At 36.8% G+C, this 18718-nt stretch overlaps 1 protein-coding gene across 22 annotated transcripts in view; it reads left to right on the top strand.

Moving 5' to 3' along the window:
- TPK1 (thiamin pyrophosphokinase 1) overlaps positions 1-18718 on the top strand; it is a 384685-nt gene that overhangs the window by 68445 nt on the left and 297522 nt on the right. For all 22 annotated transcript variants that reach the window (XR_010159034.1, XM_063815718.1, XM_519461.9 and 19 more), the window contains one exon: positions 1448-1519. Coding sequence is in view for 8 of the 22 variants with exons in the window: in XM_063815718.1 (XP_063671788.1) it covers positions 1448-1519 (72 nt within the window). In the remaining 14 variants the exon portion in view is untranslated. The remainder of the gene's footprint in view (positions 1-1447; positions 1520-18718) is intronic.

The raw sequence follows: 18718 nt of genomic DNA, 5'->3' as shown, positions 1-18718 counted from the left end.
CTGTTGACCTCCTTCGGCTCTGTTACGGTGAGGAAAACACAATGTCTTTGCTTTCATCTTTATTCTTTTCTCTCTTTGCCCTCCCCTGCTTTGTGCAGTATCTCAGTGGCTTGCCTACTCTTTTACCTTCAGCTCTGATCTCTATATGGATTCCGAATTATATAAATTGTGTTTACTACTCATTACTGCATCACTCTTTTTGTAGAGGAATTTAAGTTGGTGCTCAACTCAAATTCCTACGTTATCTTAAACATTATGTTTAAAATTACTGATGTTAGTATCACATCATTAGGGCATTGCTTCTGAAACTGTTCATTGGAGTAACCCTAATGGATAAGGAGAGCAGCTTCTCGTGGGCTGTTTTTCTTGTCTAGAAAGCCCCTTCCTTTATTCTTTGCACCTTCTTTCTCTTTGAAAGATCAAGTTCAAAAATCTACATTTCACAAAAATCTCTGGGATGACACCAGACTTTATTGGCTTCCTAGTCTTTGAACTCCCGCTATACTCATTTATCTATTTATCTGGCACTCCTCCTGTGCTTCTGTTATATTGTATTTTGAATAAATCATCTTTATTGTAAGTGTCTCATCTCACAGCTTGTAATCTTATCCCTCTTTGTACTCCCAGTGCCTGGTATACAATTGGCACTTAATAATATTTGCTATGGATGATGGCATACCCTTTTTATTTACTTATTGTGTTCCATTTCTAACAGTGAGATTGCTTAAAAACAATTTTTCTTAAACATTTAATTTTTCACAAATGAAATGGAGGGTGCTTGGACTGAACTGAATGACAGATTTTCAATACCTGATTGTACTTTGCTTTGCACTATTTTAAGTACATTATAAAATGTGTGGAATGATTGTCTTAAAAGTAAACTTTTCTTCATCTTTGTCTTTGGAGTGTCATTAAAAACCTGGAATAAGAGAATCATGAGAAGACCTAGTAGGATTTCTGAAAGCACACAGGGTTTTGCTTTGGAAAGTTCAGGATAGGGTAAGCGTGGAAGGAAAGAGAGAAAAAGAATATGAATGAATATGAAAATACACACCCACTAGACCCATACCATTTGATAAATAAGGTCAGGATGATATAAAACTAGCCAAGTAGAAGGATAGTTGTGTCAAAGTAGTGGATATATTGGAAGGATGAGAATTTATATCAAAAACATTTGTGCTGCTCACCCCCTACAAAAAGTTTACCCGGTTGTTTCTATGATACATTGCTCAACAATATGGTAATGTGACAGATACACTAACTAAAATAGGACCCGTTAATGTATGATGCCTTTTAAAATTAAGGTATGGGAAATTCACTGTGATTGAACTTTAGTTCTGTGTATACTGAAAATGTGGACTAGTAGCGTATGATTTTAGACTCATATAAGGGGAACAAAAGACTCAGTTCACTTATGTATTTTATTTTGCTTTCTGTTTTTCTCTAGGGAATTTGAAGTACTGCCTTGTAATTCTTAATCAGCCTTTGGACAACTATTTTCGTCATCTTTGGAACAAAGGTAACCTTAATTAGCATTTCTATTTCTTTGCTTTCTTACTTTGTGACTGACCAACATGACTATTAAGTACCCTGAAACCTGACTAAAAAGTGGAATTCATAATAAGGTGATTCAGTTATTAATGATTAGAATAATTTATTATCGCTTCTCTGTTAAACTGTTTAAATGTGATTTCCAAAGCATGGACTCTGAAGGACGGAATACCATACTGTATTTCAGAACTACAGTGTGGATATTAAGCCTGAATCCTCAACAAGTATTTGTTCAAGTGTAAATTATTTTTGGCACCAGTGATAGCAGAAAAGCATCCACATGCCTCATCTGTTGCAGCATCCAATAAGGTATCTGCAGGGTGATCAGATTTGCAAAATCAAAAAAGAAGATGATGCTAGTATGTAAGAACCTCTTGGGGTGCTGAAAAATATAGTTAAAAATGGGATAGTGTCACAGAATTGATACTATTGGAAGGTTTTGTGTGAGAAACAGGCTTCATTAACTGTTTGTTTATATTATTCTTTAACTTTTATAGGATTATCTCTAGGTTGGAAAATAATGTTCAATATTGTTTGCTGTTTTGAATCTCTGTTCTTCTCCCATGAAACAATGAATTTTTTTTGTTGTTGTTGTTTTTTTTCCAAAGGAGCATTTTTGTTGAGTTGTCAGTGGAAGTTTTAGGCCAAGGTAGATAGGCAGAAGAACTTGATTCGTGATGCATTGATGCATATTTTTGCCATTCCTGATTCCCTCTTATCATCATAGAACTCTTTAGTATTCTCAACATTGTGTTTATGTTTCTTAGAATGCAAACCTCGTATGTGAATAAGCTCACATCTGTAGTTGAGATAGTTGTGATACTAGAGGGAATAAATCATCACAAGTGATTTTTGTATAAAGAACTTTTTTTGCCTAATATAATTATAGTGAAAACTCTTGGTATTCTAAATTGAACTATGTGTAAGTTAGTGAACTTAAAATTTCACATTATAATTGTACTAACATTTCTCGCAAAGCATAAAAATTATTTAACCATTAACTTTTCTTTCTTAGCACCCCACTAATTAGGTAGTTATTTGAATGGCTGTGATGTCTTTTGTCACTGTGTCTCTAGTGCCTAGTGCAGTATCTGTCACATAGTTGCTATTAATGACAATAAATGAAAGAATGAATTTAGTATGGCTTCTATTGCTAGAAAATACTAAAATGGTTAGGTATATCCTTTCTAATTGAATTTATTGTATCACATTTTATATTGTTTGGGGAGAGTGTGAGTGACTGTTTTATTGCAAACATTAGAAATGGAATAACCATTGATCCAAACCATTGGAGACCTTGAATATTCAAAGCTACATCTAAAGAAGTCTGTTACATTTGGGGGAGTTGAGGGTCTTAATTTTGCAAACAGTGTGAATGATGTAGACTTTTGAGCCGACCGAAGTTCCTCATTTCATTAGTTTTTCTATAAGGATCAGTCTGTACATGAAAAAAAACTAAGGTATCTGAAGTATCAGGTATACTGAAATGGCTAGTTAATTCTCATTTCCAAAATAATTTGTCTTTTTTAGGTTATTGAGATGTTAAGTTCTTTCACATATATACTAGGATAATCCTTGGTGTTCTGGAGCCTTTAACCATTGTAAGAAACAGGCCTATTGATAAATACTAAAGTATAGGTTTTTTGTGATTCTCTTAACAGAAGCTGTGCTTTTTATGCTTGTAGTGTCCCCTTTTGTGTTTCTTTTCTTCCGAGTAAAGGAAACAAAATAGAGAAGTATTGAGCTTGAGTTGTTAATCTTAACATAGGAAAGGCTTAGGAAAATGGATAGGGCAGCATTGAGAGTTTGGGAGAGGAGACAGTATTATGGGTTGGGGTATTAGCAAGTATGAAGTGGCTTGGGGGTGCTGTCCCCATTACCTTTTAACCCATACGCTCAACATTTTCTGTAACTTCTGTTCTATGATACAAAGATTTGTGAAGAGCTGAAATCAAGGGATGAAGACTGGGCTGTTAAAATGGTTGCAAGCTTCAAAATGCAGAGAAATCTGAAGAGTGTTGCATAGTATATAAGACTCCTGCATAAAACTGGCAATTTCACTTTATGCCAAGGACTTCTGTTGAGTAGATGTTTCCTGAGATTCATTTCAGGGGAAAGACTATGTTGAAAGTTTATCTTAAAGTTTCTTCCTGCAATGGTTAAGTGATATTTTTACCAGCAGCGAATCCATACGGGTCTGCAGCAACCCCATCCTTGCCTGCTCAGGGATATAATTCAGCTGAGGGCAGAAGTAGATTTAAGGTAAAGGGAGAGACTGAGGCAAGTTTTAGAGCCGGAGTGAGAGTTTATTAAAAAGTGTTAGAGCAGGAGCGAAAGGAAGCAAAGTACACCTGGAAGAGGGCCAAGCGGGTGACTTGAGAGATTTGAGTGCCCTGTTTGGACCTTGATTTGGGGTTTTATACATGGCCATAGTTTGGGGTTTGTGTTTCTTCTCCTCTGATTTTTCCTTTAGGGTGGGCTGTCTGCATGTACAGTAGCCCAGTGGCCCAGTGGCCAGCCAGCACTTGGGAGGGGCCACATGCTCAGTGTGTTTACTAAAGTTGTGTGCATGCTCATTTGAGCCATTTTTCCCTTACCAGTCAAGTATTCCTAGAGGAAGATCATATACCAGTTAAACTCCACCATTTTGCCTCTTGCATTGTGCATGCTGAGCCTACTCGCCCAACTCCAGAGACCTTATATATATATGTATATATAATATAGTGAGGTTCTAACTTTTAAAAATGCACACATGGTTCTATAATTAAAGATGAAAAATCTAAGGAAAAACTAAAGAATTTACATTTATGAAAATAAGGTTAATGGCTGGGCACAGTGGCTCATTCCTATCATCCTAGCACTCTGGGAAGCCGAGGCAGGAGGATCACTTGAGGCCACAAGTTCAAGACCAGCCTGGACAACATAGGGAGACCCCACCTCTACAAAAAATAAAAAATTAGCTGGGTATGTGGTGCACGCCTGTAGTCCTAGCTACTCAGGAGGCTGAGGTGGGAGGACTGCTTGAGCTCATGAGGTCATGACTGCAGTGAGCTGTGATCACGCCACTGTACTCCAGCCTAGGTCACAGAGTGAGACCGTGTCTCAAAAATAAATAAATAAATAAGTTAATCTACAGTTCTCATAAACAAGTTATTTAACAAAAAGGACCCAATATATGACTAATCTCTTTAGACAATAATGTCAGAAGACAATGGTATTGCTAACTTATATATCCTTCTATAATTAAAAGATGCACCCTTCCATAATATCTTAATAGACAAAGAAGATATATTCGAATGATGCATTTACTGGCATCTTAACTGTCAAAGGCATGAAACCAAAAAGGCAAAAAAAAAAAAAAAAGAAATACATTTTTGCACATGCACTATAACGAAAGGAGAGAGTAATGAAAATATCAGTTCTGATTGGGTGTACCAGGAAATATCAAATAAGTACAGAGGAGTCATAAAGCAGAGAAAAGAAATGTGAGTGACAAAGCTCAAGTTTAGCAGAATTAGAAAAGGGACCCAACTGAGACTGAAGACCAAAGAGGAATCTGGGGAAAAAGAGAGAAAGAGAGTGCATGAGGAGGCGCAAGCATGTGCCTGCAGCCTGCTAACTGGTCCACATCAGCGCAAGAGGATTTCCAGGACCTGTCTTTGGCTGCATCAAAGACAGGCAGTGACCTTCCCCAATTGTCAGGATGACCCACAACGGCTACCAGGCCAGTCTCACAAGAACTAAGAAAACACCATCAGCTAAGCACTTTGCATCCATTTTCAAGAAGTTCATCCTCAAGGAAAGATAAGGTGACATTTGAGAAAATCTATCTTTACCTGGGGAAGCTAAGGAAGTTTTCAGAAGAGGTGGCATTTGAGTTGGACCATAAAGGATGGGTGAAAGTCTGCAATATAAATAAGTAAAAGTCTATTTTCCGCAGGAAAAAAGTAAATGGCAGTTCTATTTAGATTAATCATTAAATACACAGGAAGAGGTAGCCATGGAGATGAGGCCAAAGGAAAAAATTATGTTGGATATACATTCTTGGGGGGACTGGCCCTTCCAGGGTCGGCTTAAAGAAATCACCTTAAGGTGATTTCAGAATTTCAAAGTTATCATCAAAAAACATGTTTCCCTTAAAATTCCTCTAACAGGAATAGTGCATACAATAGATGAAACAGGATTAAAATAGCAACTGATACCAAGCACATTAAAGCATAACTATCTATTCAACCAATCTACACGTAAAAGTGACAGGTATCTGATTTCTCTATTTTAATGAGAAAAAAACACATAAGACACCAAAATTGAGATAAATAGGTCCCACTAAATAGAGAAATAAGAATGAAAAAGGAAAGATAAAGGAAAACTTTAATATAAAGCTTATAGGATACAAAACTTTAATATAAAGTTTATAGGATACAAAACTTTATATAATATAAAGTTGGTTGTGTTTAACTTAAAATAATCAAGTGAAAACCCCAAGGCTTACACAAAAGCCTGGGGTACATAATTTAAGAAGGGAAGAGTTTGTCACAAAAAAAGTACAATTGAAGTAAGGTGCTTTATAGCAGATTTCTACCTCATTTAAAACAAACCTAATGCCAGTACTAATCACTAGTACAAGATGAGCATAATTACTATGGCAAGTCTATTTAGTCTATTACAAACTATTTAGGTAGAGTGTTTTCATTTTAAAGAAAAGCAAATAGAAATGAACGAAGTAGAGTCATTTAACCAACTATTACAAAAATATCAATTCTTAAGAAGCAGGGGCATGGCTAGTTCATTCTAAGCACTTGCGGCTTGGACAGACAGAGCTTCGGACATGCAGTCACAGGAACAGGCTGCACTTAACAGACTCCACCTCTCAATTCTAGCCACTATCATGTCCCTGGCAACCAGCCCAATGCCTGACACAGAAGGGCCTCAACTACTGTCAGTCAATAACAAATGGAACATAACTAATGCTATAAAACCAAAGACCTTGCTTATACTTTAATTCACGAATGCTGCTTGTGCCTCTTTTTAATCTGTAAGACCTGCCTGATATGTCAAATATTTTGTGACTTCAGTGTCAATGAAAATAAGTACACTGCCCCTACCCTGGGGTGATCTTAAGGATGACAGTAAAAGAATCTGATCATCTAGCCATAATCTAATTAACATGATCACCACTGTCCTGTAAATCATGTGGAAAAAGTGGAGAAAGGCTGTGATTACATGCTAACAATGAGGATATGTGTTAAGCTGAACTCCTAGAAACCTCATACACAGTCACTCAATATAACCTTATTCCAGTATGTCTGTTTTTCATGATGTTTTGTAGCAGAGTTCTCCACTACTAACTTTGAGAACACTGTTAGCACTGTGACCCCAGTCGAGAATAACTAACCTAAAAGAAATAGGCAGAGCCCTTCTAACATACATATCCCTACTTTTGCACTTATCACATATTTCAGGAAGAGAAAGACACTTCCTGAAATAAAGCCTAACTCAAAATATTTTTTAAAAACATGTTAGTAGCTGGGCACGGTGGCTCAAGCCTGTAATCCCAGCACTTTGGGAGGCCAAGGCAGGCAGATCACGAGATCAGGAGTTCAAGACCAGCCTGACCAACATGGTGAAACCCCATCTCTACTAAAAAATACAAAAATTAGCCGGGCGTGGTGGCGCATGCCTGTAATCTCAGCTACTCAGTAGGCTGAGGCAGGAGAATCTCTTGAACCCGGGAGGCAGAGGTTGCAGTGAGCTAAGATCGTGCCACTGTACTCCAGCCTGGGCGACAGAGCGAGACTCCATCTCAAAAAAAAAAAATAAAGTTAGTAAATCTAAGACCAATAGCAAGTCACAAATAGCAATAACCTCTGATATTACAGAAAAGTTAGACATTAACTCTACTTCTAGCTACCTATCTTTCTATTTACCCATCTACCTACCTAAGTGCTTACTTTTTCATCAAACCAAACATAGAAAATGCTGGAACAGGTAGAGAGATATGCTCCAAGACTTCTAACCAAGAAAATCACTAAACTTCATGATATATAAAAGAGAAAATACATTAAAACCTCCATAATTTTAATCTCTCTTGAACTCCCTCCTTGGGCATTTAAGCTAAATCTCGTAACTGGCATTGTTAGAGTAGGTAGTTAGGCAGACATGAGCACAGCAGGAGAACTCCCCTCCCCAGGAATGTCAGGGGACCATAGGTGATGGTCAGGCAGTTGTTAAACTGTTTCTCTAAAATAATTTGTGGCAGCCAGCACCAGGGAAAGGCAACCTCCCAATAGATAGAAACTCCTGACCTCAAGTGATCTGCCCACCTTGGCCTCGCAAAGTGCTGGGATTACAAGTGTGAGCCACCGTGCCCAGACCCATGAACTATTATTTCTGTCATTATCTTTGTTTTATGCTTTTAATTTTACTTTTCATTATTTCTCATGAAATGATTTTTAAATGTAATTTCTAACAGGGTAATAAGTGAAATCCTACTACTAAATAGAAAGATGCCCCTGAATTGGTGATTGTAAGACCATGTGACTCTGTGTGCTTCATGGCAGTTAGTATAGACATTTCAACTGCCTGTTTTACTTCATTCTTTATGCCATTTAGATCTCTGTCCAACTGGTATGTCAATTTTTAATGTATCCAGAAAATGACTGCCAAGTTTATATGGCTACTCATGTTTTCTTTTTTAACATTCAACGTTTTATTTATGTTTTTTGAGTGTTTGCTCCATGTTTAATTCACTTGCATGTGCATACACACACAGATACACAAACACAAACAGACACACAGTTTTATCTTTTGTTTGCTTCAGTGAAGTGGGCCTGGTGTGTGGATAATTTGAGGAGTTTAAGCACATTGCTAATAATTATCCTTGCTAGAGAGGCTAAGTAGTATCTTTGTGATGCTGTACCTTTAGTGAAAGAAATTAAAATTTAAAAAAACACAAAGAATTCTATTTTTATACTAACCAGGTGGTGGGCTATTACATAAAACTAGAAAATGTAAGTAGAACTTCAAAACAGACAATTTACTAGAGGTGAAGTCAACATTTTGCATTTATTTTCTTATAGTTGTTGGTGCCCAGTTCTTTAGAAGGTGTGGTATCATTCTCCCAATCAAAATGCTTGGGTCTCAAATGCCCTTTACTGAAACACAGACATCTTCATTTTTAACAAATATTTACTTTCCTGGTAATATATTTGTTATGCAGTAATTAAGGTCTTTTCTCCTTGGTGGTGTTTCTTTTTTTTTTTTTTTCTTTCTATTTCACTTGTAATATACATTTAATCAGTTAGTTTTAAAGACATCTGAAAATGTAGGCTTGGGAAAGCAGCCAGAGAAACATGGTGGGGTTCACCTTCATTTTTTCCCACATTGCATAGTGTATAGTAATATACAGAAACAGATATTTTTGCCCTGCCCTACTATAAGCTCTATATAATGTTATATGTTAGATAGATATTATTGTTCCTCCTATGTATATTTAAATTGTCATTCCATGTTGCTTCTCTTTTGTAATAATTTGTACCAAGATTGATTCCATCTAGAATCTTATTTTTAAGATCGTGCCATTTAATTGAGTATAGGTGAATTAAAGAACGTTTACACTGAGCATTTGTGTGTGATTATACATTAAAAAATAACTTGAACTTTTTTAAAAGTCCTAGTTCTTGGGGGCAACCGAGACTTTTGAGCTTTCAGTTTTACAGTGATAGCTGCTTTGGGGTCTATGGAAAGAAACGTCCATGGCGCAGAAAAGATCATGAGGGGATATAACATGCTCTCCTCCCATCACGCTACCTAACTTCAAACTATACTACAAGGCTACAGTAACCAAAACAGCATGGTACTGGTACCAAAACAGAGATGTAGACCAACGGAACAGAACAGAGCCCTCAGAAATAATACCACACATCTACAACCATCTGATCTTTGACAAACATGACAAAAACAAGAAATAGGGAAAGGATTCCCTGTTTAATAAATGGTGCTGGGAAAACTGGCTAGCCATATGTAGAAAGCTGAAACTGGATCCCTTCCTTACACCTTATACAAAAATTAATTCAAGATGGATTAAAGACTTAAATGTTAGGCCAGGCGCGGTGGCTCATGCCTGTAATCCTAGCACTTTGGGAGGCCGAGGCGGGCGGATCACGAGGTCAGGAGATCGAGACCATCCTGGCTAACACGGTGAAACCCCATCTCTACTAAAAATACAAAAAATTAGCCGGGCATGGTGGTGGGCACCTATAGGCCCAACTACTCAGGAGGCTGAGACAGGAGAATGGCGTGAACCCGGGAGGCAGAGCCTGTAGTGAGCTGAGATCATGCCACTGCACTCCAGCCTGGGTGACAGAGCGAGACTCCATATCCAAAAAAAAAAAAAAAAAACCTTAAATGTTAGACATAAAACCGTAAAAACCCTAGAAGAAAACCTAGGCAACACCACTCAGGACATATGCACGTGCAAGGACTTCATGACTAAAACACCAAAAGCAATGGCAACAAAAGCCAAAATTGACAAATGGGATCTGATTAAACTAAAGAGGTTCTGCACAGCAAAGAAAACTGCCAAAAGAGTGAACAGGCAACCTACAGAATGGGAGAAAATTTCTGCAATCTACCCATCTGACAAAGGGCTAATATCCAGAATCTACAAAGAACTTAAACAAATTTACAAGAAAAAAACAACCCCATCAAAAAGTGGGCAAAGGATATGAACAGACACTTCTCAAAAGAAGACATTTATGCAGCCAAGAGACACATGCAAAAATGCTCATCATCACTGGCCATCAGAGAAATGCAAATCAAAACCACAATGAGATACCATCTCACACCAGTTAGAACGGTGATCATTAGAAAGTCAGGAAATAGGTGCTGGAGAGGATGTGGAGAAATAAGAACACTTTTACTCTGTTGGTGGGACTGTAAACTAGTTCAACCATTGTGGAAGTCGGTGTGGCGATTCCTCAAGGATCTAGAACTAGAAATACCATTTGACCTAGCAATCCCATTACTGGGTATAAAGGATTGTAAATCATGCTGCTATCAAGACACATGCACACATATGTTTATTGCGGCACTACTCACAATAGCAAAGACTTGGAACCAACCCGAATGTCCATCAATGATAGACTGGATTAAAGAAAATGTGGCACATATACACCATGGAATACTATGCAACCATAAAAAAGGATGAGTTCATGTCCTTTGTAGGGACATGGATGAAGCTGGAAACCATCATTCTCAGCAAACTATCACAAGGACAGGAAACCAAACACCGCATGTTCTCACTCATAGGTGGGAATTGAACAATGGGAACACTTGGACACAGGGTGGGGAACATCACACATGGGGGCCTGTCGTGGGGTGGGGGTAGTGGGGAGGGATAGCATTAGGAGAAATACCTAATGTAAATGGCGAGTTAATGGGTACAGCACACCAACATGGCACATGTATACATATGTAACAAACCTGCATGTTGTATACATGTACCATAGAACTTAAAGTATAATTAGAAAAAAAAAAAACCATGCTCTCCTCCAATTCACTGGGAGACACATTTGAAAGTCTGGTCTACGTTCTTTCTATGTTCAGAGTTTACAGGTGATGTTTGGAACAAATTGAATGGGGTGACATGGGAGAAACCATGGGCTGAAACACTTGTTTATGCTGGTAGAAGAGGAACTGTCGGGGGAAGACATATTCTATTTTTGAACATGTTTAAAAGAACTGAATAGTGTGCACTCTGGCATATCTAGTGGCAGAATCTGTATGGAAGTAAAATAGTGATAACTTTAGGTAAGACTTCTTTGTTATCTAAGTAGTTGTCACGAATGTAGCTGTTAGGGATTTGCTTGTTACGAGTACATGAACAGGCAGACTACCATGTACGTTTTTATCATTTAAATGCACCCAGGCAGAGATGCAGGAGGTCACTTCACCTGGAAAATGCTGGGCTTTAAAAGGGTATCTGCATTTCAGTTAGGATGATCTCAGAGGCATCTGTTCTGGTATTGAGTAGCTTTAGTCATTAGAATTGGAATTCTGTAATAGTTCAGCTATTATAGTTGTATTAAAGTACCAAATTGACATTATTTGTGTCTGTTTCTGTGTTTAGTGTTTCATAGAACTTATGCTTTGAGCACATTTAAGTGAACATTGAGCCAAAGATCTGATGAGCAATTTGCATACTTGGTTCAGGTCCATTGAACAAAACAGTTATGTACAAGCTGTAGTTTCTGTAAATAAGGTTGTCAGAAACAATGTATCTCAGTCACACAAAAATATATGGGGGACTGCAGAAAGATTATTTAAATATATAAGACATTTTAATATATTGGTGGTACAGATGAAAATACATATTTCTTTATATGAGGCCAGAGGTAAATTCTATTCCCATCCCCCAAATGATGGCCCATTTCTATTGAAATCAATATTTAATCATTTTAGGTATTGTCATACAAATATTGTGAGATTTTTAAGAAGCCCTGTGCTACCTTCTTTCCCAGGATTCACTCAGACGAGATGGAATGACTTAATCTTTGTGTTTAGTGCCATTTCTGGTCATATTCCTCTATCACAATTAAATTATATATCTTCTTTTTTGAATTTACTTCATCTACAAGCTTCTTACCATTAACTACCACCATAGTTTTCAGTAAATTACTGTCTTAGAATTTATCTCTCAAATATATTAATTCATTAGTTAATTCATCCAGCATTCGACTAATGACTGTTATGAACCTACTATATTTAACAGTAGCCAGCACACAGATAGTACTTATCATGTGCCAAGTAGTGCTCTAAGAGCTTTGCATGATTAACTAACTTAATCCTTTGTCACCCTTGTGAGATCAATACCATTATCATCCTCATTCTACAGATGAGTAGACTGAGGCACTGTAAGATTGAATGGCCAGTTTTCATTCACAGTTCTAGTAAATGGAAAAGCTGGGAATTAAACTCAAGCAGATAATTCAAACAGTGTAAATATTTGTGTAGTGTGTGCCAGGCATATGTATGTTTGGTGACTTGAATGTTAGTGTTAAGGCTTATATGATTATGCCCTCAGCTCATAGACAAGGAGGGAGGCAAAGTTTTTCTGTGAAGAGCCAGATAGTAGATATTTTAGGCCCTGCAGGCCATGTGGTCTCTGTCACAACTCTTCAACTCTGCTGTTATAGTGCAAAATCAGCTGTACAAAATCCCACCAGGCCTGCCTTACAAGAGCTCCTGAAGGAAGCACTAAATATGTAAAGGAAAAGCCAGTACCAGCCACTGCAAAAACACACCAAAATATAAAGACCATTGACACTATGAAGAAACTGCATCAAGTAATGGGCAAAATAACCAGCTAGCATCATAATGACAGGATCAAATTCACACATAACAATATTAACCTTAAATGTAAATGGGCTAAATGCCCCAATTAAAAGATATAGACTGGCAAATTGGATAAAGAGTCAAGACCCATCAGTGTGCTGTATTCAGGAGACCCATCTCACTTGCAGAGACACGCATAGGCTCAAAATAAATGTATGGAGGAATATTTACCAAGCAAATGGAAGAAGAAAAAAAAGCAGGAATTGCAATCCTAGTCTGTGATCAAACAGACTTTGAACCAACAAAGATTAAAATAAACAAAAGAGGGCATTAGATAATGGTAAAGGGATCAACATAACAAGAAGAGCTAACTATCCTAAATATATATACACCCAATACAGGAGCACCCAGATTTATAAAGCCTGTTCTTGGAGACCTACAAAGAGACTTACACTCCCACACAATAATAGTGGGAGACTTTAATACCCCACTGTCAACATTAGACAGATCAATGAGACAGAAAATTAACAAGCATATTCAGGACTTGAACTCAACTCTGGACCAAGCAGACCTAATAGACATCTACAGAACCCTCCATCTCTAATCAACAGAATATACATTCTTCTCAGCACCACATCATACTTACTCTAAAATTGACCATATAATTGGAAGTAAAATGCTCCTCAGCAAATGCAAAAGAACAGAAATAATAAACAGTCTCTCAGACCACAGTTCTATCAAATTAGAACTCAGGATCAAGAAACTCACTCAAAGCTGCACAACTACATGGAAACTGAATAACCTACTCCTGAATGACTACTGGGTAAATAATGAAATTAAGGCAGAAATAAAAAAGTTATTTGAAACCAATGAGAACAAAGACAACGTACCAGAATCTCTGGGACACAGCTAAAGCAGTGTTTAGAGGGAAATTTATAGCACTAAATGCCCACAGAAGAAAGCAGGAAACATCTAAAATCGACACTAACATCACAATTAGAAGAACTAGAGAAGCAAGAGCAAACAAATTCAAAAGCTAGTGCAGAAGAAAAGAAATAACTAAGATCAGAGCAGAACTGAAGGAGATAGCGACACAAAAAAACCCCTTCAAAAAATCAGTGAATCCAGGAGCTGGTTTTTTGAAAAGATTAATAAAATAGATCGCTAGCCAGAGTAATCAAGACGAAAAGAGAGAAGAGTCAAATAGACCCAATAAAACATGATAAAGGGGATATCACCACTGATCCCACAGAAATAGAAACTACCATCAGAGAATACTGTAAACACCTCTATGCAAGTAAACTAGAAAATCGAGAAGAAAAGGATAAATTCCTGGACACATACACCCTCCCAAGACTAAACCAGGAAGAAGTTGAATCCCTGAATAGACCAATAACAAGTTCTGAAATTGAGGCAGTAATTAATAGCCTACCAACCAAAGTAAGTCCAGGACCAGACGGATTCACAGCCGAATTCTACCAGAGGTACAAAGAGGAGCTGGTACTATTCCTTTTGAAACTATTCCACACAATAGAAAAAGAGGGATTCCTCCCTAAATCATTTTATGAGGGCAGCATCATTCTGATACCAAAACCTGGCAGAGACACAACAAAAAAAGAAAACTTCAGGCCAGTATTCCTGAGAACATCAGTGCAAAAATCCTCAATAAAATACTGGCAAACCGAATCCAGCAGCACATCAAAAAGCTTATCCACCACGATCAAGTCGGCTTCATCCCTGGGATGTAAGGCTGGTTCAGCAGATAAAAATCAATAAACGCAATCCATCACATAAACAGAACCAATGACAAAAGCCATATGATTATCTCAATAGATGCAGAAAAGGCCTTTGACAAAATTCAACAGCCCTTCATGCTAAAAACTCTCAACAAACTAGGTATTGATGGAACGTATCTCAAAATAATAGCTATTTATGACAGACCCACAGCCAATATCATACTGAATGGGCAAAAGCTGGAAGCATTCCCTTTGAAAACTGGCAAAAGACAAGGACGCCCACTCTCACCACTCCTGTTCAACATAGCATTGGAAGTTCTGGCCAGGGCAATCAGGCAAGAGAAAGAAATAAAGGCTATTCAAATAGGAAGAGAGGAAGTCAAATTGTCTCTGTTTGCAGATGAAATGATTGTATATTTAGAAAACCTCGTCGTCTTAGCCCAAAAATCTCCTTAAGTTGATAAGTAACTTCAGCAAAGTCTCAGGATACAAAATCAGTGTGCAAAAATCACAAGCATCCCTATGCACCGATAATAGCCAAACCATGAGTGAACTCCCATTCACAATTGCTACAAAGAGAATGAAATACCTAGGAGTACAACTTAGAAGGAATTTGAAGGACCTCTTCAAGGAGAACTACAAACCACTGCTCAAGGAAATCAAAGAGAAACAAATGGAAAAACATTCCATGCTCATGGATAGGAAGAATCAATATCGTGAAAATGGCCATACTGCCCAAAGTAATTTATAGATTCAGTGTTATCTCCATCAAGCTGCCATTGACTTTCTTCACAGAATTAGAAAAAACTACTTTAAATTTTATATGGAACTAAAAAAGCTTGTATAGCCAAGACAATCCTAAGCAAAAGGAACAAAGCTGGAGGCATCACACTACCTGATTTCAAACTATACTACAAGGCTACGGTAACCAAAACAGGATGGTAATGGTACCAAAACAGAGATATAGACCAAGATAACAGAACAGAGGCTTCAGAAATAATGCCACACATGTACAACCATCTGATCTTTGACAAACCTGACAAAAACAAGCAATGGGGAAAGGATTCCCTGTTTAATAAATGGTGTTGGGAAAACTGGCTAACCATATGGCAGAAAACTGAAACTGGACCTCTTCCTTACACATTATACAAAAATTAACTCAAGATGGATTAAAGACTTAAATGTTAGACCTAAAATCATAGAAACCCTAGAAGAAAACCTAGGCAATACCATTCAGGACATAGGCCTGGGCAAAGACTTCATGACTAAAACAGCAAAAGCAATGGCAAGAAAAGCCAAAATTGACAAATGGGATCTAATTAAACCAAAGAGCTTTTGCACAACAAAGGAAACTGTCAGAGTGAACAGGCAACCTACAGAATGGGAGAAAATTTTTGCAATCTATCCATCTGACAAAGGGCTAATATCCAGAATCTACAAGGAACTTAAAAAGAAAAAAACAACCCGATCAAAATGTGGGTGACAGATATGAACAGACACTTCTCAAAAGAAGACATTTATGCAGCCAACAAATATATGAAAAAATGCTCATCATCACTGGTCGTTAGAGAAATGAAATCAAACCACAATGAGAAACCATCTCACACCAGTTAAAATGGCAATCATTAAAAAGTCAGGAAACAAAAGATGCTGTGTTCTAAAAGCATTTTATTTGCAAAAATAGGTAGAGGAGTGGATTTTGGCACATAGTCCATAGTTTCCTGATCCCCTAGTCCATTTTAGCTACCAGCCAGTACCTCCTATGTGGAATTTGGATATCTTCCTGGAAAACTGTTCCACCTTCAGTGTTTCAGGATCATACATTTCTCTCTTTGGCTGGTAGATCATCATCTCCTGTTCTTCCATACTTACTGATTCTGCTCCTAATTTTTATTACTGCATTCAGATATTTAGTCTATACCAATTTTCATAGTATATTGGTTGCTATCTGCTTTTATTCTGACCTTGATTTTAGTGATAATATTTATCCTATGGTAATTCCCTACCCTCTCACTTCTCTATCTTTTCTAGCATCTGAATAGTCAGCCTGAATTATCCCTTTACTTTCCTTACCATCTCTCATTCGTGAACAGGCTTACCAAGTCAGCTAGTGGAAATCATGCTATGCTGCCAACCGAGGGTATATAGATTTGATATTTAATGACAACTAAATTCTCTTCTATATCATCATATGCACCTGAATTGTATATATTGTATATTTTCTATAACAGCTATAAATAGGGTGAACTTTGAGGAATCTATTAGAGAGAATGAAGTGTTTCGTTATTGGTCTTAGTTTCCAAATAAGTGTCTTGCTTTAAAGCTTGTAAACTGCCTGACAAAAGACTTTGTCACTGCCTTACTAAAAAGAACATTATCTAATGAGAGTCTTTCTCCTTACCTAAAAATGTCTGTTACCATATTCTTCATTTTCCAATTTTCTCTCATTTGTAACCATCTTTTTCTTAGTGTGGTTTCTCTCTTTTCTTCTCCTTTCTTCTTTCCTTCCTTCTCTCCTCCTTCTCATTCATTTTTTATGCTTATATATTTTGTCTACTCTGTCGCTTTTTCCTCTGTCACTAACTGTTCATATATGCTCTCTCATATACATGCAGATGCTTTATCATTTGTTCTGACCTCTTCTTCCAAAATTGATAGTAAATAATTATTTTTCTGACTAATTGTTATAAAAATGGTTATAATTATTTAAGGCTTTTCACATTTTTATTTCTTTTCTATAAATATTAATAATGCATAGCTATTACAATAATTATTAGTAACAATTTTTCATTGCATGGCACTTAGTGGCCATGCCTGATTTCTTCATGAAACTGAAATAAAGAGTAATAACAAATGTGTAAAGAATTGAAAGATCACAATTCAGAAATATATCTAAGATGGTATCAATTAGTTGTAATTATTAATACAAATATTACCTATCCCTTCTTCAGAAGTAAGAATGTGATTTCCTGACTCTATTTTGGACCTATGAATTGTTACCTACTAATGAGTTATGAAAACAGTTTAATGAGGTAAGCCCAGTATTTACAAAAAATGGAAATTGAAGACTAAAAGACAGTGTATCAGGAGTTAGGATAATTATTGTTTCTTGAAACATACATGCACATGTACCTATATTTCCACATAGACATTTCTGTGGGTGATGGAAAATGTGTATCTATAGGTTATGATTAATCAATGACATGTTTATTAATAATAGCCATAGTAGTAACTATGTGTTGAGTGCTTGTCACTCTGCTAAAGCACTCTATATGCAAGTTTGAATGTAATCACCTCAACAATCTTATGGAATAATTATTACAATTATTCTTATTTGTTAAATGAGAAGCATTGAGTACAGAGATACCAGAGCTAGAGGGTGACTGAAGCCAGACCTCTCTGCTTTAGAGCTTCAGCTCTTAGTGGCTGTGTCTTGCATTTATACTTTCCTCCTTTTTTTCAAGGGGATAAGAGGCTTTTCTAGAAACTGGGAAGCCTAAGTGTGTTTCATGGAAATACTACTAACTTATAGGACACTGAGTCCTCATTTGCATGTTCTGTTAGGAGTCTCAATGAACATTCCTCCTAGCAACAGCTTTAAATTTCAGACTGAGTGTTTTTCTGTTTAACAGATCATTAGTTTCAAAACTTACCATTTGTAAAGGAATATTCCAAGCATTCTAAATCTCTCTTATATTAAATGTTATGTCATAACAAATATAAAACAAACATTTGAAAGTAGTAAAAAGAAGTCTGAATGGAAATATTCACAACCTTTTCTTTTAGAGTAAGTTAAGTGAATGAATCTCAAATAGCTAGCATTGAACCATCATTTTTCATAATCACATTATATGTGTGTGGAATCCTTCTTATGAAATTTTATAACCTTACAATTTTTGTTTTGTTTTAGTGAGCACAGTATCACAGGAATTCAAGGAATTTATGCTAAAGTCTCAAGAGCTTAATATTTTAAGTGAGTTTATAAATCTGCTATACTTCCTAATTCCGTGATACTGTGTATGAAGGGTTTCACTTGATGTTTATAAGAGAAGTAATTTTTTAAGTGCAAGCTTTACAGTATAACATTTTAAAAATAC

The sequence above is a fragment of the Pan troglodytes genome, chromosome 6, assembly GCF_028858775.2.
Source record: "Pan troglodytes isolate AG18354 chromosome 6, NHGRI_mPanTro3-v2.0_pri, whole genome shotgun sequence".
Classification (NCBI taxonomy): Eukaryota; Metazoa; Chordata; class Mammalia; order Primates; family Hominidae; genus Pan; species Pan troglodytes.
The sequence above is the reverse complement of the archived record's forward strand: the minus strand, read 5'-3'. Positions and strand labels throughout refer to the sequence as shown.